We start from the raw sequence: 27,465 nt of genomic DNA, 5'->3' as shown, positions 1-27,465 counted from the left end.
GAGTTTGCCTGCAGTTATATTTTATTCTTTTTATTTATTTCTTCGAACTGGAGCAGCATGGAATGTGTGACAGAAAAAAAGATGCCGTTTCTTTTTTCTTCATTAAAGAAACTGCTAACGTGTGTCCTTCTTTGCACCCTTATTGCATCGATTGGTTTTACATTCGCTGAGAAAGGAAAACACCTCATCTGAAGAAAAAAAGGTGAAACGTAGCCTTTGATAACAACATGGTGTGCTACTGAGAAGCTTCTGCAGACTATACCTGTACTGGCTGGGTATTATTTCTTCCCAAACCCTCGTTGTTTCGCTAAGATCGCAGAAGTGACAAATAATACTAAGTGACTCTTTTTTTTTTACACCGAACCAAATAAATAACATTTGACTATCCAAAAGAACAACACAAGCTGGAGGGTCGTGTGTAAGCCCATGACCCCTGATACTGAACACAAATAAAATCCCAACTCGTGGCTCTGGAAGGATCTTTTCACAAGTGCAACAAAATGCTAAAAAAAAAAAAAAAAAAAAAAAAGCACGATTCTTCAACGACGGATAAATAAAAAATGACAAATTCACATTAAATGAATAACATATGTTCATAATACCCTGTTTGAAATTCAAATTTAAAACGAAACAAATAAAATCATGATTAAATAGGCCTATGTGCGCCCCTCCCTCCCACTAAATGCCTAAAACCCTGGTCTTTGTGAGACAATGACACGAGTAAGGAGAAAATTTTAAGCAAGTCGTGATTATTTATCCTATTCTACTTCACACATCAAACTATAGAAAACATAAACAATGGAAGAGAGAAGGCGGACGACGTGTGGAGGCGCGGAAACGAAGCGGTAATGCGTCTGCATTTGGATAAGACAATGGGCGGAGTGATCCAGGCAGCCCACAGCTCTACAAATGCGTAAGTTTAGGCGCTTCCTGGATTCTTCCCTGAGAGTAGTGCGACGTTAGGTCTGTGTACGTCGGTGTCGGATCACACACGCCATGATGTTGACTGTTGCCCATTGTGATTGCTCCATTGTAGTCCATGTTTGCGGACGGCGGATGCGGGAGGTGGGTTAGCCCGAAAACCGAGCTCCCAGAATTGGGTACTGAGTCGATGTAGCCTCCACCGACATAAACGGGGCTACCTTGCATGTGCGTCCCGTAGCTGCCATTGCCTTGCAAAGGATGCGCGTCATACTCGGGTGTGGCCGAATCAGTCCCGGCATACCTCTTCTGGGTGGGCGGGCAGTTGTTGTGGGAGCTGCTCAGAGGAGGGGGGTATGACGTGGCCATACCGTATGCATTTTGATGAGGTTTATTGTAAGACGTCGGTGACTGGGATTCAAAAGGTACACTGTTTACAAGAGAATGCATAGAGTTGAGGTATCCACCGCCTCCTGCGCCGGTGGAGCCTGGGCCCACGGGACTTCGGGGGGACTGCCCGCCAGGAGAGGGCATCATCCCGGCACCTTTCTGATCCTTCTTGTACTTCATCCTGCGATTTTGAAACCAGATTTTTATCTGTCTTTCCGTGAGGTTTAGAAGGTTTGCCATTTCCACTCTCCGGGGTCTACAGAGATACCGGTTAAAGTGGAACTCCTTCTCCAGCTCCACCAACTGGGCGCTCGTGTAAGCTGTCCGGGCTCTCTTCGATGCCGCTGACCCCGGAGGACTCTTGTCACCGGGGCAACTCTCCACTGTCAGTGAGAAGGAGAGGAGGGTGTCAATCAGTAATCCATTACAGTCAGGGGGTCAGGTAGAGAAGCAGGGGCGGGGAAGTGAAAGTAAAACGCGTGACAACGAAACTGATAACAATCTCGACAAATATAATGAACGGCAGAGATGGTGTGCAATCACCTTAAATAAATATTTTCCTCGACATATTTGCATAACCCCCCCCCCCCCCCCCCCCCCCCCCCACCCACCCACCCTTTTGGAAAGATCGTGTCTTGAAATTGTAAGTGAAAGCGTAACCGGAGAACAGTAAGTCATTATCTATATATGAAGCCGGGTAACCTCAGATTTCCTACTAAAGCATTTTGACCCTCATCTTCCTCCGTCGTCAGGAGCAGCAACATAATGCAGACACAAGCATTTTGTATTCTCCAGGGCACGTAAAGCTGCTCGGCTTGCATTCACTGATAAGCCCCCACTCCTAAACGGGAGGCTGCAATATGGCAAAACTTTGGTCTGCTTAACCGCTATGGCAGGCACCCAACGCCAAATAAATGTCATTGTTCCTGTCACCTAGAGCTGGGAAATATGTCTGTTCAAAAAGGAACCGTCTCTTATTGTAATATGAAGTGCTGGATTTATTTATTACAATATTTTTGATTGATTTGCCCCGTAAAACGTGCGCAAAAGGGATTTATCACAAAAATCAATTTAAGGATTTTAGATGTCAACCACAACGACGGGAACACGTAGCTGTGGTGTCAAACTCTTAAGTATTCGAGAAGCACATAACTAATTTTGGAAATCAGTGGCACACTGCAAATGTCTACGAGAACATGATAAAGACATGTTTGCTATATGGGAAAATAAAAAGATTTGGATTTCTATCCTTGTAACGTCCCCCTGGGCAAAAATCATAGTGCGTGCGGGTGAGCGTAAAATGCCCGCAAAAATACCCGTTCTCTAGATCGTCAGCAAGTTGTTTAAACATCTACATATTGTTTTAAAATCCCATTAAAGAAAATACTTCCAAGATCTTACAAACATACATAGTAACCACCCTTAAGTTCAGACCCATTAAACTCTCTTATTATGTAAAACAATTATCTTATTTTCAATGAAAGGAGAACTATCGAAAGATCTTTTGAGGGTTTTTTTTTTTATTTTATTTTTTTTTGGTAGATAAACACCCAAAGACCCCACCCGAAGTCACCCGAAGCAAGACAGCGTGCAACAACTGTTTTCTGCGTGTTTGTGTGTTGTCACTCTGGGAACATCGTGTGATCAACGGAGGTGCGTGTTTACAGTAAGGACAGGTCAGCTGCAGGGCACAGAGGCATTGGCTAGGATCTACTTTCAGTCGAACCGCACACTTTTTCCAATAGAGGTGTTTGAGAGCGTGTGAGAGAGACTGAGCGAGAATGTAATGTGTTTATACCATATCTACGGGTTATGACAAAATAATTGATGTGGATAATACAAGTAACACTCTATAGAGGTATAGATATGTTTTGGATACTGGCATATAACAACTTAAATATTCACAAGAGGCTGAACACGACCATCACTGCCTTATAGATATTAAATTGATCCCAATTTTAATGAACTAGAAGCTATTTTGGCTAAACCTATCCCCTGAAAAAAATCATAGTGTAACTCAGAAAGTCACATTGTGCGAGCCTGGAGGGGTGTTTACCTGAACTGGTGTTACTGGTTGATTTTTGCTTGGTGGCCTGACGAGATTCCTTCATCCAAGGAAATATCTGCTTGCCCCGTGAAGCAGAGGTCGGTGAGCTGTTCTTTGCAGTGGGCTGGTTGGACCCGTTGCTTGTGGTTTGGCTGATGGCACCGGGGGATTGCGGGGGAGGGGGAGGGGCTGACACCGGCACCTGCGGTTGATTGCTTTCGGGATGAACCTTAGACTGCACCGCCTGAACGGCTGTGGTCCTGTCACAGTTCTCCGCCGCCATCTCCCGCTTCTGCAGAGCCACAGAGCCGCCAGGAGACTGCAAGGAGCAGGCAGGTCGATGGTACTCACTTTCCACATGAGAGGTCCGGGGATATTGGATCTGATTGGCATCATAACTGAAGCCATTTGCGCTTTGATATGGGTAGCCACTGTAAATTGCGGAGCTGTCGTAATAGGTTGCCTTTTGCATCTCGCCGTTTCCCAATATTTATTTCAGAAACTGACAGGGTCTTGACACCCTTGTAGAATAACATTGGCACCCCGTGTTCACGTGACGCCTCTCCTCCAATGGCCTCCTCGGGTGAACCTAGGGTTACAAGAAGCACTGTGAGGAGAAGAAATGGTGGCGATCCATCTTACTTTTCAATACAGGGCTGACACTGGAGACTATGGAAGCAAGATAGTGCCAACAGTTCTGCGGACTATTACCGTTTACCTTATGGCTTACACGGGGCACAAAGCCGCGCACTAACCCTGCATTGCCATCTGTACAGGCTACATTCTTTTATAGTATAAATATCGTCAGCACCGAATCCGTTTTCTAGTCCTAAATGTTGTGAGCATCGCAAACGTTTAACCCACTTTTGTCTATCACTAATGCATAAAAAAGTCCTTCTTTCAGGAGCAGGATAGCCCTTAATGCACTCCGGTCATCAGGCTCAGAGCATAAACAACGGCATTGTCTTTTTTTTCTTGCTTTTGCTCGCTGTAAGATGAATGAGAGGGGCCACAAGGAAACCTGAAAAACCGGGCGGGCATCCGTGCATTTCTATATGACCACGGTGTGAACTTTTCCTTGCAGGCCCATAATAATGAGTGCTGTCGGTGCTGTCTGCGCGGCGGCCCGTCGCGGTGATATATGGGGGTCAGTGGGCTGGGACGGCCTTCATGGAATGAACGTGGCAAAGCCTGGTACTTGGAAGAACCGAAACCTAAGATAAAACGTCGAGGACGTCTTTCTAAACCACCAAAATTCACGCACAGATCCATGACTTCAAGAGATTAATGATACGTCATAATAAAGACTGACCCATATGAAATCAATTGTAGTTTGCGTTTATTCATCTATCGCAGTTCTGTACACATAACAAAGATAATGATAAAAATGATTTGATTTGCCTGCACATTGGTATATATACATATACATTTAGACTATGTTCAAAATAAAAATATTTAACATTTCAAATGTAACTTTTAAACATATATATATTGATTAGATTATGACAGTAATATTTTTTATTTAAAAAAAAAAAAAATCAATACTAGTGGTTTAAGTGCCGGAGCAGACACACAAATCTCTTTGTTGCTCGGTGCGCGACTAGACAAAATGAAAATATTCAGGCTTCATTTAATAAGCGTTACAAAATAATCCTGCATTTGTCTACGATGCAGCTGCAGCGAACCTCAGATTGAAATAACTTGTTTTCAATATACACACACTATACACTTGCGATCACCCAAAAAAGAAAGCTCTTTGGTTTATCTCATATAGGAAAACCACGGCATTCATAAACGGCAGAAAAAGAAACAAATGACATTCATGAGCCTCTCTCACGCCGCACTGCCTGGTCCACGGCAGAACAAGAAATCTGGCTGGACGACTATGTGTGTGTGAACTCTTCCTGAACCGAGATCTAAGTCATACGGTGATAAATCACCGTACGACACACAAACTCCGCCATTCACAACCGAGGGAGCCTATTTCTGGCCTGCTTACCTGATCCTCTGACGACCAATGCAGGGCACCTGGCGATATTTTCTCATTCAGCGACGAAATCGATCAAGTAAGTAATCCCGGGGAAAAAGTTTACAGGCTGGAGCGGCTGAGAGAGCGAGTAGCAGCAGACTGCGCCCTGCCATGCGCCAAGCATTAGCCAGCCACAACAAAAATGGGAAGAGCCGAGAGAAACCCCTTTCCTTTCTTCTTGCCTTTTTTTTCTTCTCACTGGACGAGAATGGGTAAACTGAGATTACGAAAGCAGCTGTGAGCAGTCGGGTCAGTGAGATAAGAGTTATCTAGGCCCGAGATTGAATGTATCGTCATGCTAAGGAGCAATGGCCAGGGCTTCATGGAAATATCAAACTCAGCCAAGGCTATGTTGGGCTATGTGATCCTTCACCAGTACCACGCAGACAGCAGTGAACTGCCCCGAACCTGAGCGTCACCACGAACAAAAAAATTATGCAAATCAGCAGCGCCTTGAAAAGCCAGCTCATTCCAAGTGGCTGCCCCTCCTCCTCCCCCAACCAAACAAGGTACTGTGTTTATTATAAAAATGGTACAAGGTTAGAAATAGCACATCCATCGTTTTAACAACGTTTTAACGCGTTGTTACCGCTATTCACGCCCTGCAGTGGAAGTGGGCCATGTTTTATAAGGAGACAATTAAAAGGAATAATCAACGGGCGGTTAGGCTGTATTTCCATTTCCATGACACAAAAAGAGCCCCTGTGCACAGGTTTAATCATTAATCCACATTTTTTGCAAATCCTCAATCCTATAACACAGATTCGCACAGCGCCTTTCACTTACACTCTGATTTTTCTGCTGCACGGCCACTTTCGTGAAGAATATATATATTATATTATTTTATTTTAATTTTTTAAAATGAAGGCATTACGACTTCAGGTCAGCGTCTTTGTTAGATATATACCAAGGGGAAACCCCAACGGGAGCAGGGTGTGAAAAATGAGAAGCCGTCTCATCACCAAAAGGCAGAGGAACCTGCAACGCGGATCAGCGCACCACAGAACCGGAGCGTGGGGAAATCCCTCTGCGTGGTAAGACTGGCTTCTGCAGCCAAAAGAAAGAAATTAGATTTATGTCCTCTCAAGCCTCCTCGGGCTGTAAACACGCTCAGAGCTGCGTCTTTCTCTGCTGGTTTCGTGCTTTTGGGACAAAATGCAGTGGCACAATTAAACACGCTGGAACACACGGACGGCGTGGGCGAGTGAGTGGGACAAAAATTCACGCGTGTGGATCATTTTTTAGCCAAGTCGGCTTTTCCTTTGCCTAACCACTGCGGTGGATTGTTTAATTATTTACCTCTTTGTTTTCTGCTGAAATGCTGATTCGCCTTTCTTTTTAATTTGGCCCAGAGCGGAGGGTTAAATGTCAGCGTTGTGGTGGTTGCATGTCGCTCCGCTCCAAGGCCCGAGTGGGCGAGAAAGAAGCTCTCATTCTGATTTTTTATTTTTTTAATGAAAACATTTCAAGTTTCAAGAGCAATAAACTGCGCTGGATACATGCTGATGTCTTTCACAGAAAGCTGATTTTGAAAGGAGCGAGGCACAGTTCCAAGAGCTACGATTCCGCTCGTCACTTTTATAGTGACAAATTACACCACAAAGACAAGTGGAAGAGAAGGAATTATTGCTCTCGGCGCAGCCCTATCGCCGCTACTAAGCAATGTACAAGCTCCTCGCTGCTTCTCTATCACGAGTAGCCCTTAGCCGCGTGGGTGTGAGAGGACCTACTTATACAAAATTGAATAAGGATATCATCACCTCCATCATCAAGCATTCATAACAGAGATCAATAAAGATGTATGGACTTACCGGAGGCAGTTTATGGTTTTCCGAGCACCGAGAGATGGCGTGAATTTACTTGGCTGGATTTCTGTAAAAGGGAGAAATTTTTCTTTTTTACATTTTCATTTTCCGTCATTTTAAGATAGTTAAATGAATTTTCCAACGGCGCCCATACATGAACAAAACATCTCTATTGTTTTGCCTGAATTTAAATGCATTTTTAACATGTGAACATTTTCGTGGATTTTTTTTTCTATTACATTTTACAGGCAAATTCTGTACCGACAACATATGGTTCTCTCAGGATCGTGCACGAAATTGCAACTCTATTAAACATTTTGACAAAACGATAATCGCCCAATACAAAATCTATGGAGTCCTTATGTGGAAGAATATTCCATTGCTGTAACCGAAAATAAGTGAATAAAAAGAGCTCTGCGCAAATAACGTGCTTCTTGTCTCCCTTCTGTGTTTGCACCATGCACAAACGAATCGAATAGTCATTAGGTCTCGCACACCATCTTCCCCAAGTCCCCGCGCCCATAAATCAAGCGAGAACGTCGTGACCCCAGCATGGCCGGCCGGTCCTAGATGGCACTCCGTCTTCCATTATATGCTCGTTTTCCCCGGCGGAGCGACACAATCACAACACGTTCACTGCTTTTTATGGCACACATTTTGATGCATCATTTAGTCCCGAAAAACGCGTAAATTTTACAATACATTGGGTGTTATGGAAGGAGTGCTACCTGGCACGAATGCGCACGTTTGTATTATCATAAATATTATAATGGCCGATTTATTTACAGTCGCTACAATGGAACTATACATGCAAATTACTCTTCGTGAGAGTAAATTATGAATTATATATATATAATTCTTGTTGTTCCTAGCTGCTCTACTTAAATTTGCTGTGATTGCTTTATATTCAGCGCCGTATAGCCCATATAAATCACAAAATACTCATACTATCTGCATGAATCAGATTTATGCCTCCATTTATTAGTTATGATTTACATAAATAACCGCACAAATCGAGGTATCGACGGGCTCGTTGCAACCTATGTATTCACTCGCATTGCCGAAAACCCTAGACCCATTTTTACTGACCTCTGCCTCCTGCAGCAATAACTCACGGTGGTAATGAACAATCGGCGGAAATACCTCAAAATAAAATCCATCCTCCCGAAGCCCACTCGGTCCGCGTTGAACAAGCATATCCGTCCGTGACAGAAGTATAATACATCCACAAACATGGGCTCGTCTCTCTTTCAGTCTGCCTCTCTTTTGCGTTCCTCTCTTCGATAAACAAAACTACAAAGCACGGACTCCCCTCACGGAAAGAGAGGGTAACCCACATATAATCAGCATCATATGGCGAGACCGGGACTCCGGTTTTTCTTCCCCGTGCCATAACACAGCGCAGTATTATGCGCCCCGCTCACGTGACGCAGCGTCAACTTAAATCCCTTTTATTTGAGCCCGTGAATCATTAATGGAGGCAGTCATTTCCCCCTGAAGAGAAACGGATCAGTTTAGAGGGAGAAAAAAGAGGCGTATGTGACACTGTAATGTATCTGGCAGAGGAGCAAGTCTCTTGCAGGGCAGCATATTTTCCACGTGTTTCCTATTGAGAGGGAAATACGGTTCTGTCACGGCGCAAGAGCCATATATTTAGTGCCTGTTAGCGACCGAAAAGAGCTAATTCTGCACAATGCTCCGATAGATTCTTATCAATGAGTGCGGTTGGGATAAGTCGTAATGTTGGAGATGGAGAGGGTTTCCTCCACAATATTTAGCCGAAGCTGGCGTGATGATTCCACATCACTCAGGCAAACCTCTTCTCCTCACAATGCAGCGAGTGGCTTACTCAGTGTCGCCCCCATCCACCACTTACTCAGCCTCTAGTTGTTCCATCAGCAAGAGTCCCCATGTGAGAAGGAAACGTAGCACATTTACCTGTCGCACCTCGAAGTGGGTGCTGGTGGTCCCGAGAGGTGCATGTCAGTTATATTGCAGAATGTGGAACGGCCTAAAAATGAGCAGCTGAGTGATGTTGCATGCTTGTACAATTGGCGGACGGATTACTGATATCATAAAAGAAACCTTTACACAAAGGCAAGCTTAAATGTCGTGGTTTTCCCGGGATAGCTGCTTTTGACACTGCATAACTCGATGCTACCCAAGCTATCCCGGAAGAACCTCTCTCATCTCGGCTCCATTTGGCGCTTGTTTTCCGTCAACGCTGAGCAGCGGGCGTGGAAAAAACCCACTACAACTATTAATCATTCGGGGCCGACATAGGCAGCATCCCACTCCCACACCAGCCTTTGTCCTCCCAAACTACAAGTTACGCGGTGAAGTTTTGAACAGAGGCAGAACACTTCTGATTAATTTACCTTCAACTCCTCAAAAACTGAAGAGGAGGGAAAGTGTAGTTTAAACATTCGATTAACGCAGATTCAGAGCGAATGTTGACTATGGGTAAATAGTTTTTGTTCAACATAATGCTTGTTTGCAGATGGCTATTTGTTCTTTATTCTTTTTAAATTGCAGGTGCGAGTTGACATCGGGAGTGAATGGCTGAAGGTACATTTCAAGTTAATCCCGCTTTACCCTCCGCTGGCGGAGCTCGACCCACTGGAAGTAGCCGGACCTACTTCCAATCCAAGGCCCCCCCGCTGAGTGTCCCGTACAGTTTTAGACTTGGACACTGCTTTAAAGCAGCTGAGAACTGATCAAATTTAATCGAGGTCTCAACGGTTTTCGGTGTAAAACAAATGATTCGGAGTTACTGACATAAATCACGACTCCATATCACTGTCAGCAAGAGGCGTAAAAGGCGAGAACCCCTGGACGTAAGCCAGACGTAGTCCAAATCTCCCCACAAGGTTGATACCCGGAGTTCTAAACAGCCAAGCTAGGGTTACCGGTACACCGCAGGAGATAACTGCTGGCAGTGAGATTTACTTCGACCAAGACTAATGTGAAATTCATCATGTAAACTGACTTGGAACCATCAGTCAGATACAGACGGGTCAGGACAGCGTTGTTTTGTTGGGACGAAATTTATAATTAAATTGTTTCATTACTAGTTGGCTCTATAGCATCATGCTTGGAGATGTAAAATGTTAGAGATAAGTAGTAATAGATTTTATTTTATTTTACTATAATCCTACACTTATTCTACAGGTTTTGAGTATTTGGAATACTAAAAAACTGTTCACGTAAATACAATAAATTTGCTTATTGTGATAATGTATTAATCGAGAAAATGTATACCAATATAAAATAGACTCTCAGAATGAATGCAAAAATAATTAAAATGACTTTCCATTTTGTTTTAAGTCAAGTTTGATCACACGAAGACGTTTTCCCCCATTGTATTACTCGCGTCAAACGTATTTCAGTGGCTGAACTTTAGAAAAAACTCAGTTTTCTCCTTAGGCTTCATCTAAGATTTATTGACAAAGCTGAACAGGTGTAAAAATTAAATCCCGGGCTTCTATAATCGTATCAATTAATCAATTAATTAATTAATTACATAGTCACGTGTCTTCAATTGTATTTTCATTTTTGGGGAAACTGGTTAATGTTAAAAATTATTTAAGAAAATGTGACACAATTATTTTACTTACATATATATACAATTTTATATACACATTAAACAGAGCACTTCATTTAAGAAAGCGAAAGGGAACTGAATTTATAGTTTAAATATTATTATTTAAACAAGGAAGAGAGAACCTACTCACAGGTCATGACGGTCTGTGTCCAGAGAGTAGACCTTTGTCTAGAGAGAAGAGATCTCTCTCGCAGCCCAAAGAAGATCACTAATGAAAATAAGGCCGATTTTCATATCTATTTCTGACCCCAGGGCATTCATTATTCAACAAGTCACGTGAACTGGGAAAATTAAAATTTCAGAACATTGGAAGTGACCTCTATTCGTGAATCAAATGACTTGATATCCATAATTTAACTAGCGGGGCCACTTGGAGTCTGCGCAATACCGGTGCGCAATCAACGCCATGTTCTGCACGGCAAGGGCGCCTTTAAATAGACTTCTGTGATTTTCTTTGTTTATTCAGAAGGGAAAACAAATAACAATAGCTAATAACGAAGCAATTAGACCATGTGGGTATTTAGCCTGGCATAATTTTAATGCAAATAAAAATTCAAACTGACTTTTAAATTCAAACTGAACGGTCACATAAAAACGCAATATACTTGGCCCAACCACGTGTTTTACCGCAAGTATATTCCATCTATGTCGACATGACAGATGATTAGCTGAAGAGTTGTGTCTAGGAATGATTTAAGGTAAAGTCTTGGATCAGACTCGCACCTAACACCGTTTTTGTTTCCATTCACTCCTTTGAGTAGAACTAAACCGGGAAGAAAAAGCTCGTGGAGGTCGGAGCACTGATGTATTGACTTAACATTGTGCATGTCGAAAGGTCGGGGGTCAAGAGAAGTGCTCTGAGCCGGTGATTGGCCAGAGCCGGCCGTGTCCCCTGGTTGAACTCTATTGTTTGGATGTAGCAGGTAGTGTCCAACACTCACACTTTGGTGCACTGACTTTAGAAATTTTAGAAACAATTTGTGTGTTTGGAAACATGAAACGATCCGGATTTGATTCCCGGATCAGTAATAAAGCCTGCAACACTCCAGCAGCTCACCTCTACCTGCAATGAAATACCTACCCATAAAAATACGCGCGGCATTCATGCGCATTTCATGGATTGGAATATCAACGAGCAGTGGTAATAAACCCCATAATAAAATCAGATACGAACACAAGTTCTACATTGTGTTGTATGCGACTCGCGCTTCAGTATAAACAGATTATGCAAATTAAACAGCAGCAAATATTGGAACCTTTAAGTCTTCCAAATGCGCGCCCTGGTTATCAGGTATTGAATAACAAATGCATTCGCATACATTAAGATCAAATGTAAAACTATTTTTACAAATGGCAAAGAATATGAACCGATTGTCGGACACATCTTTTTAAATCGCGCACCTCTCGTCAGGTTTATAGGTTTTAAAAGAATTCTGCAAACTCAACCTGCAGAATTTAAGACAATAAAATGAAATTTTCCATATAAATCAATCAGCATGTGGATTCCAATTAAAAATCAGGAAGTACATCGATGCTTGAATACGCGCACGTTGCAGTGACAGAAGAACATCAAAGCGGAGTCATCTTTATAAGTGAAGCACACATTTATTTCACAAGGACAAATTGTGAGCCTAAGCTATACCCTGCATCACAACGCTCACTACTGAGACAACACCACACAAATATTCACAGTTTAGAACACAGCACAACATGGGACGTGCCATCACGAAGAAAACTACGCAGCCTACGACATTTTGGAACGAAATTCTACAAGACGGAATTATTCTGCTTATTGTGCCTTCATTAGGATTCGTCTATGTACATGAAATGTCGAAGTCACCTGGACTACATTCAACAGTATATCAACCCAGTCAAACACACGAACTACACTGATGATACCCTCCAACAGCCGACTGCCTCGCGGCCATCTGGAGTCTCGTTATATTTTTCAAGTATATTAGAATTATTTCATTGATGACCCGACAAAATAAAATGATAAAAAAAAACAAAGACAACAGAAAATAATTAGTTCAGTCTTACGTTCACTGTAATAATACATTTGATCCAGGCCCTACGTATGAATGTGCGTTATCCTTCTTTAATAATAATAAACAATATATAAACACTTCAGTAGCCACCCAGGAGATAAAAGGCGGATTTCAAGCTTATATGAGGAGTGCGAAGACGAGCGGGCAGGCAAGGGATACAAAGGGACATGAGAGGGGCCCAATGGCAAAGGCAAGGTGAAAAGAACACCATATGTAAAATACTGAGAATCGGTCCATCGAACTCCGCTTTTGTAATTTGCCATCTCAGTCTGGATTATTGTGGGGTGGGGTTCCAAAAAAGCACTATAGGCTGACAGCGGACGGCGTAGGGACCAGCTGCTGGCCTGATTTGATCTGGAGCTGCTGCTGTTGCTGCTGATGCTGCTGGGCTCCCGAGGCGGACGACGAGGCCGAGCTGGAGGAGCGGATTTTGGTGTTTGGGAGCTTGTGCTCCTTCTTCCACTTCATCCTCCTGTTCTGGAACCAGATCTTAACCTGGCGCTCGGACAGACACATAGTGTGCGCGATCTCCACCCGCCTGCGCCTGGTCAGGTACCGGTTGAAGTGGAATTCCTTCTCCAGCTCCAGAGCCTGCTGGCGGGTGTAGGCAGTGCGAGACCTCTTGGGCACTCCTCCATTGTAACCGGCAGTGACTGGAAAGGGTGGGAAAAGCGATACACATGCAAGCAAGCAGGTGTTACACCCAGGGTGACAGCGTTTATTCTGAAACTATATTCAGGTCATCATTGAACACTATGTAAGTTTACAATAACTTAATATTTTTATTTGGAAGACCAAGCTGTTGGTTTACGTCTATCTAGTTACATTTGACGGAGATGACCTTTACGCATGTCGTGTGTGCAAGCGTTCGCACCAAGGGAAAAATCAAGCATTGAAATGATTAACAAAACAGCGGGTTGAATATTACAGTTTGGCTCGGCTCCAGAGGTGGAGGTAGTTTGAGTTAAAAAGCAACAAAGGCGCATGGCCCCGACAGACGAACACAAGCAATAAAATTTACGAGGGTCCTTAATTACCGACCCTGCTGCTCGATAGTCGTAAATTGCTGTTGTAAGGGCTGCTACTAGTGCTGCCTCAATGACTCGCGTGTGCTTCGGTGGTTGTTTTTCAATGGTTCTGCTATTTAACCGTGCCGATAACTCACTGTTAGTAGCGTGGACCTTTTTCATCCAGGGATAAACCACCGGCTCCTTGCCCTTCGCAACGCCGGGGTAGACCTCGCTGGCGATGCTGCAGTCTTTGCTGGCAATTGCCCCTGCGCCACCGTCTGGGGCCGCGGAGAGGCGAGGACCGTGGCTCTGTGGGACTGGCTGCGGTTGTGCGTGATGCCCATCGTTGAAATCCTCCAGTCCGGTGGTCGGAACGTTACCGTAATCGTACCCCGATTCTGTGTAATTTGACCTCGGATAGGAAGGCTCGCTGTGATGGGGGAAGCCCGTATCTTTTGGCCGCTCGTAGTAATCACCGTGGTTGGGTATGTATCCACTTTGCTGATACTCGTCGCATGGTGGAAAGGAAGGCTCGATATAGTTGGAGTTTATCAAGTAGGAACTCATGGTCATTAATTTGTGAAGTGCAACAATACTAATTTTTATCGCGCTGTCGTTTTTCTGATCTCCACAAAACCCTCCTACTCCCTGTCAAATGTACAAAGTTGCCTGGTCACGTGTGAAAAGCCACCAATCACCGCGCCTCCCGTGGGCATCATGTAAACAGGAACCAATGGAAAGCATGGCATTGGTATCGCCAACTCCGCTCGCACTGGCTTACGTTGGTGTTTTCCTTATTAAATCAGAGTATATAAAGCAAAACCAATCAAGCAACTTGTTTACTGCAACTTGAAAAGGTTCTATGGGCGAGGTTAGTATGTGAAATAATTCACGGAAAAAATCACGGAAGACCAAATTCAGCCTGAAAATCAAGTCATAAAAAATAAAGATGAAACAAAACAAAAGAATGGCGTGTCTGTTTATGTATTGTGTTTCAATAAAGAATAAAATAACACAATTGAAACACATTTTGCCTCTTGTGTTTATCCAGTGGATGAAGGAAACGGCGTAAATGCGACAAACTTCTGGAGCGCAGGAGCCTCTGTTATTCGAGCCGAAAGCTGTATTTCAAAGAAAATGACTTGTGGATCAGGAAACTCTGTTTTTTTGCAGGTTTTGTGACACATACGCGCGCACACCCACGGAAAATGGTTCATGTTGCACTGCTGTACTCGTGCATTAAGACCCCCTGCAACATTGTGAAGATCCTGCAACCCTTTCGTTCTTTTGCTCTCCGACGGTGCCATAATATTCGGATAAAGCAGTTTCCCTCCGGATCAGCTATTATTCTCCCCGTTTTAACCGCATGTGGACAAAACACTTTCAGCACGCACGTGAAACAAAGCTCTTTGGAAGCATTTTACTTACAGGGATGCAACGATTTATTTGCACATATAACCTCAGATTTCATGTATTTAAGCAACGGTGCGTACATTTTAATATACCAGTAAGACAAGATTATTTGGTTGCATTTTCATTCAAATCAGCCATACTTTCATGAGAGTCTCTTGTGCTTAATAACACTCACTAGCACTAAATATAGCGTAGTAATATACAAATCAAAACGCTCCGTTAAAATGTAATTAAATGAACTTTACATAGACAAGTTTCCAATAAAGCAATACTTTTTATTGGAATAGCAGCGTGTTATGGGCAAAACCTATGGATACCTTTGGTCGCGCGCGTATGAATAGTAATTAGATATATAATTTTGGTGATAATTGTAGAATAGAAAAATATCTGACCGTGCATCGTGCATTCAGCCATCCCCAAGTCGGCTTCCCTCTTCATGTCCGTGGTGCCACACTGTATGTGTGTCCTGGGCGACGCAGCAACTCTTCACAAAACTGATCCCCACTGTCCACGTCAATAAGGCCTTCTCTGCTGTAGAGAAACAAGAGGCCAAACTTCGGAAATATTGAAAGGTTTCTTTTCTCTCTTTTTCTTTCCTGCCCCACACCCCCTCCCATTATGTTAGCTCTTCTAAACAAAGGTAACTTCTGCCTGACCCAAAAGTGACACTGCTTCCATTTTGTTTCTGATTAATCTTGCCCATTGACAGTCTTTGTTAAACAACAAGGCGTGCCATTTTTCTAAGGGGCGACGTTTTCATATCTGTTAGACGCACTGACCTGGGGTTCACCCCGTACTTGGACTTCAGTTTTGCAAGATCATTTCAACTCTGGGGAGTTGGAGGAGCACTTAGTGTGGGTCATCACCCAGAAAGATCCCCAAAGGATTTTTTTTAAAGCACAAAACTACTTAAGTAGAATTTGCATCTGGTAAAAAGAAGATTTTAAACTTTATGAATTATAAAGCTTTCCTACACCAGAGCTTTTTAGATTCACTTCTTTTCCCCAGGTCATCAAAATAGTTTTTTTTTATTTTTTTTTGGGCTTGTTTGGTTGTTTTTTATTATCTTGATTTGGATTACGCTGATGCTGAAGGAGCAACAAGGTTGACATTTCCACAGCAACCACAGGAAAGGCCACAGTTGGTGTGTTGTTAACAGAAGCCTTTTTTTCATGTTAGCACATTGTAGCTCTAAGCCAGGGCTGCTGTTGTACAGGCTTTTGCCTGCAAATGGCAGCTGGCATGGTCTGCTTTCTGCTATCTCCACTGTAGCTATACGGCCGAGAGACCACTTGACAGGCCCAATGTCAGCAGTATGATAACTTCACATATCTACATTTAAAATCTGCTGCAGTTCCACATCCTTTATTTTTTTAGTAAAGCTACCTTGCCATGGTATCCAGGCCAATTTCATGGACAAAGCTCTAAAAATCTTTTATGCCTTCCCTTATCTAGTCTAGGAATTTCTCATGCAGTGGCTTGAAGTCTATAAAGATTCTGGATCATCTCAGCTGAACAATATAATACAACAATGATCCCCCCCCCCCCCCCCCCCATGAAGCATTTGGAAACACTGCTCCATAAGCTTCCACTCTCTAATTTCCCATGAAATTTAAAGATGTAATCTACTCCTAATGGGGAAAAAGCAGTCCAAGCCTCTTTAAAGAGATTGTTTTAGTCAGAAAATAAGAGCAGGATCACAGCATTCCCATTCAGATCACATAGCATGAAGTGAAGGTTTTAGCCGGTATACATCACACTGACAGTTTACTGTAAATTTAGATTATAAGAGAAGTGCTGTGACCATGGTGACAGATTGCAGATGGCTCTCACAAGGTCTCCTCTCTCTATGCAGCCCCGACAACGGAATAAAAAATCTCTTCTGTGTTCAGTACGTGGAAAGAAGTCAAGCTTAAAAAATGTTTTCATCATTTTATGTAAATGTTTTCATATAGATGCGTTCTCTTGCTCTCTCCACTCTTTCTTTTTCCACTTTCTGAGGTCAGAATCTATATAAACCATTTGCTGTAGCCACCAGCTTTAATTACATATGTATGTGCAAGTCTCCATGGATGCTCATGCTGACCAAATATGGGCAATTTTATAATTCAGTGTATGATGTAATTTAAATAACATGGTAATTGATTTTACTGTTGTAAAATAGGATAAAGTTGTTTATTATTAAATAAACATGTGGACATCAGTTATTAATTATTTGAAATCTTATTTTCATTTGAATGGTTTATCGCAAATGAAATACATGTTGTCTTGTTTTGTTGTGACTTGTAATTAACTTATTTAAGTTTCCAAAAGCAGAATTTCAATCCATATTCTAAATATGTAAAAAATTATGAAAAGCCTTTAAAGGTCAGACTCCAAATCATTGTTTTGGAATGGTTCTAAATTATTTGCATATTTCACTAGATGTGTGTTTAAATGTTTTTTTTAATGATTAAAAGCAATTAAGTGCCCTCTCTGACCGTTTTCAGACTTTCAAGTCGACAAGGGACCACAATCTTCTACTTTTATTCTTCTTCTGGTGAAAACCTTCTTTTATCCAGGGATTTTTTTTATTCTGTCTCTTTTTTGCTATTTGCGCAATATTTTTTCTGAAAGGAGTCTCAACTCGGAGTGAAATATTTATAACAAAAATGTGTCGATTAAAATAATCCTCATTCACATGTACAATCTTCAACAGTGCTCCAAATTAGCTGCGTTATTTTACAAATAATTTCAAACAATTGTATAGTTAAAAAAATGCATAGGTTTTAAAAAAAATAAAATAAAATTTGAATTCAAGCCACAAAACATCTGTGTCCTTTCTTTTTTCTTAAAGCTTCTATTCAATTGATCAGGAAGAGAGGGGCTAAATGTTTTTTAAGGGGTCCAGGGCCTCATTTTGGGGGTCTCTGGGCCTCCTCATTACCCTGTGACCGGGTCGAGAATATCAATCCTCAAAATGCTAATTCTGCCCTCGTCCCTAAACATATCAAATCCAATTTATTCAAAGGAAATTCACCAATCAACCGCCCTAATAAAACGCCGAGCACTCAATCTTGTTGCTGGGGACGGGCGGGGGGTCCCTTCCCCCGGTCTCAAACGCGAGGTCACCGCGCTTCCAGGGTTCACCTGGAGTGCACAGTCCAACATATGTAATTCAAAGCTATTCTGTCTTTTGTGTGAGTCAAGATCGCTATTATAAGGCTGGCATCAAGCTCCAAGTGAACAGATGACGGAGACTTGTTCAGCGCGTAAACTTTTGACCCCAATTTTTCCTCCTCCGTTGCAGATATATGCTGTCATCTGCCTCGTTATTGAGATATTTTGTCCTTTTGAGGCAGGAAAAAAAGATTTGCATCTCTCTTGCAATCAGAACGATCATTTCACCCCCCGAAAAATTCATAATTAAGGGAATGCAGCAAGAAAAATACAAACTAGCAATAGTAGCTGGTGTTTTCCGGGAGGGAGTGAAATGCAAAAAATCCCATAGGATCCAACTTAAGACAAAGAAAGCTGTAAAAACTACATTATCCATTATTTTTTGAGAAGAAGCCAAACGTCTTTGTTGGGAGAAATATTTCAGAATCAAGCGATCCATTCTTCATCGCTGCCTCTTTCTTTTCTACACGGATGCTAAAATAGGTTCTGTTTCTCTGTTTCCCGATTAAATTCGTTTTTTATGCAGAATGCTTTCAGGTAAACTAACACAAACGTGTCATTAAGAAAACGTCTGACGCGTGAACGCTCTCTCTGCAGTGGGGTGACAGTGAACTTGGCCTAAAGCGAGCTCTGCTGGTGGCTCTGAGAGGATGCAGATTTATCTTCGTGCCGGAGATGACCTCCACATGAACCTCTGCAGCGCGTCTCTCTTTCTCTGTCTGGCAGGAGAACCCCGCACATGGGGCTCTGTCCAAAAATGTTCCTTTTGAAATATTACCAAGGGTTTCCCTCGGAAATAACTGCACATATTAACGCGTAAATACTTTGTTCTTTAAATTAATTGGTACTCAGACTTGCATTTCCCCCACCCAGAAGTTTCTTTCAAAATATAATCTCCAACAACCTGGAGTGTGTCCCTGTGGTTCCAAATGATCGTGTTACCTATTTTAGCAATGAAAAGAACAGATAAATCTATGCTGTGATATTTTTCAATGATGGCTGTTTCAGCCTGTGAAACATTACAAACTTTGCTTATACACACACCTTTGTTACAGAAAGGTTCAAGAAATACGTGTAACTACCAAATCTAACTAAACACGTATCTGTATGAATAGTGCAATAAATTATTTAAACCTGCTCATGATGTACTCTATGTTCAAATTTTGTGTATTATCTGAAACTCTCTTTCTGACACCAATGATAAAATAGGCCAATGTTCTCCATATTTGGCCTACTACAAATTATAAAACGAAGAAGAAAAAGGCTTAGTTTGTGGTCTTCATGTGGTCCACTGCAGGCCGGGGTACTGACCGGGCAAGAGGTCATCCCGAAGCGAGAGTGACTTTGGCGGGGTCATCTGAACTCTTCAACTCCAAACACAAAACAACGTGACAGACACAAATCGGAATTCCTTTTTAAAAGTCTGCTCCAAAGCTGTTGTTTGTCCCCATGTTTTGTTTACTCGACACTGTTTACGGTCTGACCTAATCCTGAACACGCTGCCAGCATGTGGAATTCAGCATTTTGGAAGTAAATCGCCTTTAGTTAACGAACCAACGCCATCATCAGTAAATAATCAATTCGGTCAGATAATGCTTGTCCTTAATCTATAAAAGCCTAAAACTCTTCTCTATTCCTAAACCAACGTCTTCTTACACACTCATTGGAAACATTTTGATCTAAGGCGATTAAATCGACAACAAATCAAAGTTTGTGCGGGAGGAAATACATACAGAGATAATTGCAAGTAAAAATGGATTATGAGCTACCCCACAGATGGGAAGCAAGTTATATTGGAAAGGAAGCAATTAAATGACCATGCGCTGGACCCAACCCTGCGCAACATCTGCCGGGACCAGAATCCAGCACGGCACAACTGACAAATTAGCGTAATGCTCTAATGAGGACAGACAGAGGCAGAGGATACAATAATAAGACTGTTTAAGCCAGTCTGGCTGCTCTTGGACCACCGGATTGTCTGCAGAAACTTACCAGGCGACGCGGTCCTCATCCTGAAGAACGTCCGGTCCGTTCTGATGCAGACAGACAAAAGACGGTCTGAACGGTCAAGTAACACTTACAGGCTACTCAAGGAGAGTCAGACGGAGGCTCGCAGTCAGTGCGATTATATGTTATGTGCAATATACTGTCAACTCCCCAAAACCATAAAACTTACTTTAATGGCTACCACGTGACCGTTTATGGCCAGTGAGCCTATCTGGCCGCGCTCCGGATGATTTTTACGATCTAATTCATAGACAAAACCCCCCATTCATTTAGCGTCCAAATGTCAGACCCAGAATCGGCCTTAATAAAGTTTACAGCGTGAAAAGTCGAAGTGTTTCTCTGGGGATAGCCCGTGGAGTCTATGCGCAAGGGGACGCCCGGCCCCTGGAGCCTGTTAGTGGACAAGGAGCCCCAAAATCACTCCACCCATCTCAAAAGCAAGGTGAGTAACGCATAAAGCTTTCATTGAAGATAACCTGTTGAAATAGGGGCGAACCTTGTCAAGCTTGTTACGATATTCAGAAGCGCTGCACTCGTCTAGACAACAGCGCGCGTGCTTTTAGGGAGGGGTTGTTTTTTAAAATAAAGTACAAGGGATATGATGTTGCCATTCCAGTAGAAAGTTTATTTTAATGGCCGTCATCATATTCATTATTATTGTAACATATTCTTGACTTCCAGTCTCTGAAAAACATTTACCAAAAGCTAACAATTGCGCTTTAACAGAGGCAATGGCTTGAAACTGGGATTCTTCCTTCGTGGGGAACAAACATAAAAATACGATTTTACGAGGATGTTGCGCGGAAAAGAGCAAACAAAACAACATTTCTGGCAACAGCAACAACAGCAACAAAAAAGAGATACAAGGCACAGCTACTGTACATACGAGACCGAGTCGGCACTCAGATGTGTTCACAACGTACACAATAATCACACAAGCCTTTACAAACCCCGCTGGCTCTAAATCTGGAAGTTTTCTCACAAGTTAGTTCAAATACATAGAACAAATAAATACATATATATATATTACATAGGAAGCTAAACACAAAGGCAGCTGGACTGCAACCCGCTGTTTTTTATGCCATTGAGTGCATTACACAACCTTTACTTAATATTTTGTGGGCGACAGGTAGGTAGTGTTTTTTCAAGATCTGACAATCTCTCGACAAGAAATAACTTAGAATTACAGTTGTTTTCGTGTTTATTTTTTTAATCTAGACAGAGCTGTACATTATGTATTTATTTTAAGCACATCGTCACTTTGAAGAAAAGAACAATAATATTAACGTTGAGGATTATAATGGGACGTGTTGCTGGACACATTTGGGGTTTTTAGGGGGAGTTGTCTCAACTCTCCCCCTTCCCGCAAACAGCCCGCTCCAAAAGTCTCTGTGTTTCAGGAAACAACAGACAGAGAAGTTGATATGACAATCTTTCCTTTATTTTCATAGTGCTCGTGATCAGGGGTCGAGGGGAGCGGGTATTAAGGCCTGTAGACTCCCCCGCCTGCAGACGCCATGTTCATGCTCTTCAGCTTGTTGTCTTTCTTCCACTTCATCCTGCGGTTCTGAAACCATATTTTGATCTGTCTCTCTGAGAGGCAGAGGGCATGGGCTATCTCGATCCTCCGCCTGCGCGTCAGGTACCGGTTGAAATGGAACTCCTTCTCCAGCTCCAAGGTCTGGTACCGTGTGTATGCCGTCCTGGCTCTCTTCCCTTCCGGTCCGGAAAGTTCTTACAAAAACGAGAAAAGGGGTTGATTGGGTTGTTTTTCCCTCTTTCAAGGTGCAAAACATTTTTCCCAGTATTTTTTCGTATTTTCCAAATTGTCATTTGTGAGCAAATCAGCTGCCAAAGTAAAGTTAGTAAGTTTTAAATGACACAATCTCACATCATTAAATGTGCACTTGAAAAATTGAACCTATCGTTTTAACTGTACTTTTCAGAAATGGATGAACACCCGAAAACGTTAAAAATGTGGGACATCAGCGACGTGAACAGGAACGTACGCAAATATATTTCTTAACGTAAATCTCGCGTGATATTTAATGACAGTGTAAAATCAAAAACAGCAATAGGCAACAATAAAACGTATAATACGCCAAACTGCATCTGGTAATACATGAGACCCTCAGGGGGGAATTAAAAACTACTGTAAAAAATGCTGTCATTTTCATTTTACTTGAACTTTGCTGCAATAAGTTTTTACATTTACGTGGATTCCTTATACACCAATGCAGCGAAAGGTTTCAAAAGCTAACAAGAGATCAATAAAAAAAAGGAAGTTTACCGTGGCTGATATGGATTTTCCTCATCCATGGGTATATCTGAGGCTGCGTTGAGTCGTTGACATTTTGGGGAGTTGCGCCTCCCGCGGGCTTCTCCTCCTCGAGGGGTGAGGATTTTGACGCGCAGTCCCGGTTGACCAGCAATGTGCCTCCGCTGGAGCTCGAACACGGGGTTGTGACAGAGTTTTTCACAACTCGGTGCTGGGGTTGGGTCTCGGTGACGGGGGACGCGCTGGACACAGAGGAACACGGCAGCGGGTCAGGTGGTGGCGAAAGAGACGACGTCCCGGTGGTGTTTGTCGTCTGGTTGTACCTGACCGACTCCACTGAGGCTGCTGTCGCCGAGTGATTCTCAGAGTATCCGCGCGTCCTCTCGTTGCCCACAAAGTGTCCGGTACCGTCCCGTCCGACTGTTAGGTCCATTCCATTGTAGCCGTAACCATACCTGGTGGAATGCATCGTTGTTGAATTCCTGTATTGCTCGTCCGCCGTATCGTGGTCTCCATAATTATGCAACTGAAAGTCCGCGCCATTGGGATAGCGTCCGCAGAATGAGTTCACAAAATAGGAGCTCATTTGTTGACAGGTCCACCGCTAACTGGTCTCAAGTGTTGTTGTCGTCTTTTATTGTGTTACAGGTTAAACAGCATAAACCTGTGTGCTTGATTTGTGGCTCGTATGCTTTAGCGCGTCCTATAGCACCCTTGCACAATTTATGATGAATTATGGAAATGAGTGGGACATAGACTTGATTCTCTCTTACGTAGGCAACCAAATATGGGGTACGCCGGTGAATCACGTGCTTTTGTTGACCAGTCGTAAATCCTGCCTGGTGACCTCCAGAGGTAAACTCATGCACAGAGCAAATACTGGGTGGGATGTGGAGGGTGCGCGCCTCCGTGCGCTCAAAGGCAGGACAAACTCGCTTGTTTTGTATTGTCGTGGCGCGCCATCCTCTGGCACCTCCGCGGCATTGCGTGTCTTTGGAGGAGCATTCTTGTGGTTGAACCGTACAGGGTCATTCGGAGGTTAACGAGCATTGCGGCAGAAAAAGAAAAAACAAAACAACGGGCTCCTAGACAACAAGAAACACGCTGAGTGTGCAATCTCCACTCCGATAGTATACAGAAATAATTCGATCTGAATCTGATGTGCATGTTATGATAGGCGAAGAACGCAAATAGCCCCTGCAGTTAATCTAATACAGCCCATTCACGGCAAAGCTGTAGTGGTTTCCCTCAGCACCAGTCCTTATCTTCATAAAACGAGTGAACTGGAGTGCGTAAAAGTGTAATGAATAAATAGTTTGAGGAAACATTAAACATCATATAGTCGAATAGAGACTGCCGTTAAAAGCATACCATACAAGTCACAATGAAGAATTAATAGCTAGAAATATAGGCTACATATGAAGACACGAAAATATACTGTTTCTTTATACCCAATGTTATTGCAGTTTCAAAGTGACTCGTCGATCAGGCCGATATGTGACAAGTCGACATTTTATAAATTTTCAGGTTTTTTTTTTTTATTCCGGTGATGAGCAAACCATCGAGTACATCGGCTTTTATTGAGTTTTTCCTCCAAATATCAGAACAAACAGCGTGTGCTCATTTTTCAATTTACATGAAGTAGCTAAATGAGAGTTAAGATTGGAGAAAATGACAGAAAAGACGATGTCACGACCCCCATCGTGGTATAGTATAATCTATTTTCTTGTGACATTTTATGCTTTTTCAATGGATCGCCTTCTGTTAGAATTTAACTGCAAGGAGACATTTTTTTAAAATGTATTTCTTCGGATACCAATAAATATATAATATGTGAGTTCAAGAAAAACAACGATTCTTTTTTTTTTTTTTAAAGAAAAAGCACAAGGAATGACAATTCATATTAAACCCCCAAGGTCATTTGTTTAGTTTTATCTTAATTAACACTTTAAAGGGTCTAGGGGACCAGGTTGAGCATGAGCACGAGGCGATCGCTGTCGCCATTGCAATATAGAGAAGCTATGACGCCCCTACGCTGTTTGGTTTTCGCCTTGAGGAATTTTTATGGCACCCATGTCTCTCGAGGGGGGCAACATGTTCTCATTCCTCCTATTTAGTCAAGCAAGCCCGAACATGTGTGGCAAAGAAGAAGACCGTGAATATATCTTGCACTCCAAGCTTGTGTACCCAAACCTTGAAGGCAGGACATTAGGAGGACGGGTCTATATCTATCCAAGAAAATATCGTGTGTGTGTGTGTGTGTGTGTGTGTGTGTGTGTGTGTGTGTGTGTGTGTGTGTGTGTGTGTGTGTGTGAGTGTGTGTGTGTGTGTGTGTGTGTGTTTCAGCAGCTGATTTATGACTGACCAATGGCAATAGAGTTCCCACGAAAATTATTTCCGTACTTCGAGCCGAGGACACACCCAGGGTCCAAACATGCGGCTAAAGACATGAAAGGAAACGAGTGTGCACGCGGGTCAGCCGTGACGAGTCTTGTGGCCACTGCCGTAATTTGCAAAAATCCACTCTGCAGTCGGATTTTGCAAACAATTGTCGTATTAATTTATTTTCTGCCTACATATTCAAACTAAAGCAGGGACAAAACGAAGACAACGCCCAGAAAGCAAATTATTTTATAGATCAACCACATTTCTGAAAAGACCTAAAAGAAAGTAAAATAAACATATGTTCATCCATAACAATGTAAATACTATTTTCTGGGGAGATTTAGCACCACGCAAAGCATTTATACCCAGCAGAAATCTTAATTTTGAATGCATTATATTTACTTTGTTGCTTTTGAAGTATTCCGAACAAGATGTTATGGCGAATCTAAAGGAGATCAACGTCAACCGGTAATATTCTCTAACTCACCTTTGGAAATTAACAGTAAAATAAATCTAAATAAAAAAGACAACCTGCTGTAACAAACCAGGATATGAAAATCTAACATGAAAGCTATTACTGTCGTGAAACAGATTTAGAAAATCTGCAGCAAAACAAACAACTGCAATGCAGCAGTCCAGTTTCTCCACACGAGGGCGACAAAGAGCAGCATTTAGACGCCATTATACCATTGAACGCGTCACAAAAACAATGCCACAGTTAAAAGCAGGCAATAAACAACTGTCATTAGAATAGCCAAGGAATCAGCGACAAATTTATCATAGATTGACATTAAGAAAATAATTATGTCACCCTGAGATTAGAAATCTAATATATATAGCATTTATAGCATAAATGTTCAAGCTTGAAGGCAAATTATTTTTTAAATTAAAAAAAAAGAAGCACATGCTTTCTTTAGCTGTCTTACCATGTGAAGGCTGGTAAGCGTGGTAGGTTTGTACATTGTGGAGGAGGTGGGAGTTGGCAGGTGTAGACGGATAATGACGAGAGGAAATATCCAGCCGAGTCCGAGAACGGAAACAGGGGCTCCTTGGGGTCAATGACGCACCAGAGTTCTTTCCACTCATCCTGACAATACGCGTGAGCAGTCCGATCAAAACATCCAGTAATGTCCCAATATGAGCTCAGGCGCGATGAAAAAAACCCCCCACCAAAGTCTGACGCTGTTAAAATCAGAAGATGTGTTCAAAAACGTGTAAAAACGGAGAACGGAATGGGAAAATACTCCAGTGGAGATCGGACCCCGTTAAATGAAAGGCTGTTCTATTCCTCTATTGGAAATCATACATAAAAAGTTCATGTTCACGGCTCCTCCGCCACGTGATCGGCTGCGACCAATAGGGAGACGAGTCCGCTCGTAAAGTTACGTCGCTGTGTTGTAAATTTTCATAAACAACAGCCGATTTATGAGCCAGCGCCGGAGGGAGAGCTGGTGAGAACTGGGTGGAGGAGAGAGAAGGAAGAGGGGGGGTCACCCACCACCGGGCGCCATCTTAAAGAGGAAAGAAGGAACGCAGAGTTCAACAGTAATTTCCCTTCATCTTCAACCTGCCCCATCTCGCATCCTCATAGCTCACATTCCTCTGCTGTGGTGTTTACGCACATATGATGGGCCAGAAAGTGTTTGATTGCACTTCAGATTGACCGCCTTTGGAGTCTTTTCTCAGAATTATCAGTCCCCTCATACGTAAATAAGAGCAGCAATACTATTTTGTGTTAATTTTTGAGAATATATTTTACATTCTGTTAATGTTAACAATAGCAAATGATATATATATATAAAACGTCTAACTGAAGTCATTTTTAAGCGAATACATTCCTATTAATTATGAAAACTCCATAGTGGTTTGATATCAATATTTAAAATATTTATATTTTCTTTTAGTGATACTAGTTTTCGGGAATAACTTCCTTTATCTGTAAGATAGAATTGTCTCGTATTTTTAACTTATGCCGGAGTTGAAAATTAATCTTGAAGCATGAAAAAGTGTGATCATTTGACGATATTAATGAGATTTTGGCTTTATTCTGTTTAGTGCCCGTTTACGATTCTTTTCAAGTACAATTACTGGGCATTGCAGAAGAGCAAAAACAAAATGGCGTCCTGGATATTAGAAGATTTCTTTCTTAACCAATTCGGGTAGTTGCTGGGCAAAAAAATGATTTAGATATGTTACATGCAGGTAGAGATACGTAATTAACACTGATCTACTTTTTTTTTTTTTTAGACATTTTGATATAAAACAGAACTGACCTCAAATGCGCTGAAAAGTCCTTCTATAACCGTTCATTATATTTAATTATGTCTTTATTTCCTTCTTTTGCAGCTGCCTAAATTCAACCCCCCCGG

The 27,465-nt window shown here is 42.3% G+C and overlaps 3 protein-coding genes and 2 long non-coding RNA genes across 18 annotated transcripts; 2 read left to right on the top strand and 3 right to left on the bottom strand.

Annotated features, from left to right (window-relative positions):
• Positions 1-14: 14 nt before the first annotated feature.
• Positions 15-26,161, bottom strand: hoxa3a (homeobox A3a). Of its 13 annotated transcripts, none has more exons than XM_029844653.1 (6): positions 26,023-26,161; positions 15,660-15,798; positions 7,199-7,259; positions 5,358-7,116; positions 3,368-3,947; positions 15-1,694 (listed from the first exon to the last, which is right to left on the bottom strand). In XM_029844653.1, exons 5-6 carry the CDS (start codon positions 3,828-3,830, stop codon positions 904-906), a joined length of 1,254 nt encoding a protein of 417 aa, XP_029700513.1. In that variant the 5' UTR covers positions 3,831-3,947; positions 5,358-7,116; positions 7,199-7,259; positions 15,660-15,798; positions 26,023-26,161; the 3' UTR covers positions 15-903. The 13 variants fall into 13 exon arrangements, with proteins under 13 accessions (XP_029700513.1, XP_029700514.1, XP_029700515.1 ...); XM_029844654.1 differs by having other exon boundaries at positions 5,358-7,113; XM_029844655.1 differs by having other exon boundaries at positions 5,358-6,434.
• LOC105417155 (uncharacterized) lies at positions 3,587-4,680 on the top strand. 2 transcript variants are annotated; one of them, XR_003890181.1, is made up of 2 exons: positions 3,587-3,694; positions 4,443-4,680. It is a non-coding gene; the product is annotated as an uncharacterized lncRNA (long non-coding RNA). The 2 variants fall into 2 exon arrangements; XR_003890182.1 differs by having other exon boundaries at positions 3,600-3,723.
• On the top strand, positions 8,950-10,515 carry LOC115251664 (uncharacterized). Its single transcript, XR_003890180.1, has 2 exons — positions 8,950-9,655; positions 9,728-10,515. It is a non-coding gene; the product is annotated as an uncharacterized lncRNA (long non-coding RNA).
• Positions 12,382-14,728, bottom strand: hoxa4a (homeobox A4a). Its single transcript, XM_011609093.2, has 2 exons — positions 14,010-14,728; positions 12,382-13,497 (listed from the first exon to the last, which is right to left on the bottom strand). Exons 1-2 carry the CDS (start codon positions 14,425-14,427, stop codon positions 13,148-13,150), a joined length of 768 nt encoding a protein of 255 aa, XP_011607395.1. The 5' UTR covers positions 14,428-14,728; the 3' UTR covers positions 12,382-13,147.
• hoxa5a (homeobox A5a) lies at positions 21,917-23,180 on the bottom strand. Its single transcript, XM_029845496.1, has 2 exons — positions 22,724-23,180; positions 21,917-22,167 (listed from the first exon to the last, which is right to left on the bottom strand). The coding sequence occupies exons 1-2, from the start codon at positions 23,178-23,180 to the stop codon at positions 21,917-21,919; spliced, it is 708 nt and encodes a 235-aa protein (XP_029701356.1).
• Positions 26,162-27,465: the final 1,304 nt, after the last annotated feature.

This window comes from Takifugu rubripes, chromosome 12, assembly GCF_901000725.2.
Source record: "Takifugu rubripes chromosome 12, fTakRub1.2, whole genome shotgun sequence".
NCBI classification, from domain to species: domain Eukaryota; kingdom Metazoa; phylum Chordata; class Actinopteri; order Tetraodontiformes; family Tetraodontidae; genus Takifugu; species Takifugu rubripes.
Note: the sequence above shows the minus strand (reverse complement) of the source record. Positions and strands in the feature narration are given on the sequence as shown.

What these genes read in the sequence shown, in the direction of transcription:
- hoxa4a (XM_011609093.2), bottom strand. Translation starts at nt 14,427, where the DNA reads ATGACCATGAGTTCCTACTTGATAAACTCCAACTATATCGAGCCTTCC. An exon ending in AAAGGTCCACGCTACTAACA is followed by an intron (nt 13,498 to 14,009) that starts GTGAGTTATCGG and finishes CACCCTTTCCAG; the next exon opens with TCACTGCCGGTTACAATGGA.
- hoxa5a (XM_029845496.1), bottom strand. Translation starts at nt 23,180, where the DNA reads ATGCATTCCACCAGGTATGGTTACGGCTACAATGGAATGGACCTAACA. An exon ending in GAAAATCCATATCAGCCACG is followed by an intron (nt 22,168 to 22,723) that starts GTAAACTTCCTT and finishes CGTTTTTGTAAG; the next exon opens with AACTTTCCGGACCGGAAGGG.
- hoxa3a (XM_029844653.1), bottom strand. Translation starts at nt 3,830, where the DNA reads ATGCAAAAGGCAACCTATTACGACAGCTCCGCAATTTACAGTGGCTAC. An exon ending in AACCAGTAACACCAGTTCAG is followed by an intron (nt 1,695 to 3,367) that starts GTAAACACCCCT and finishes TCTCACTGACAG; the next exon opens with TGGAGAGTTGCCCCGGTGAC.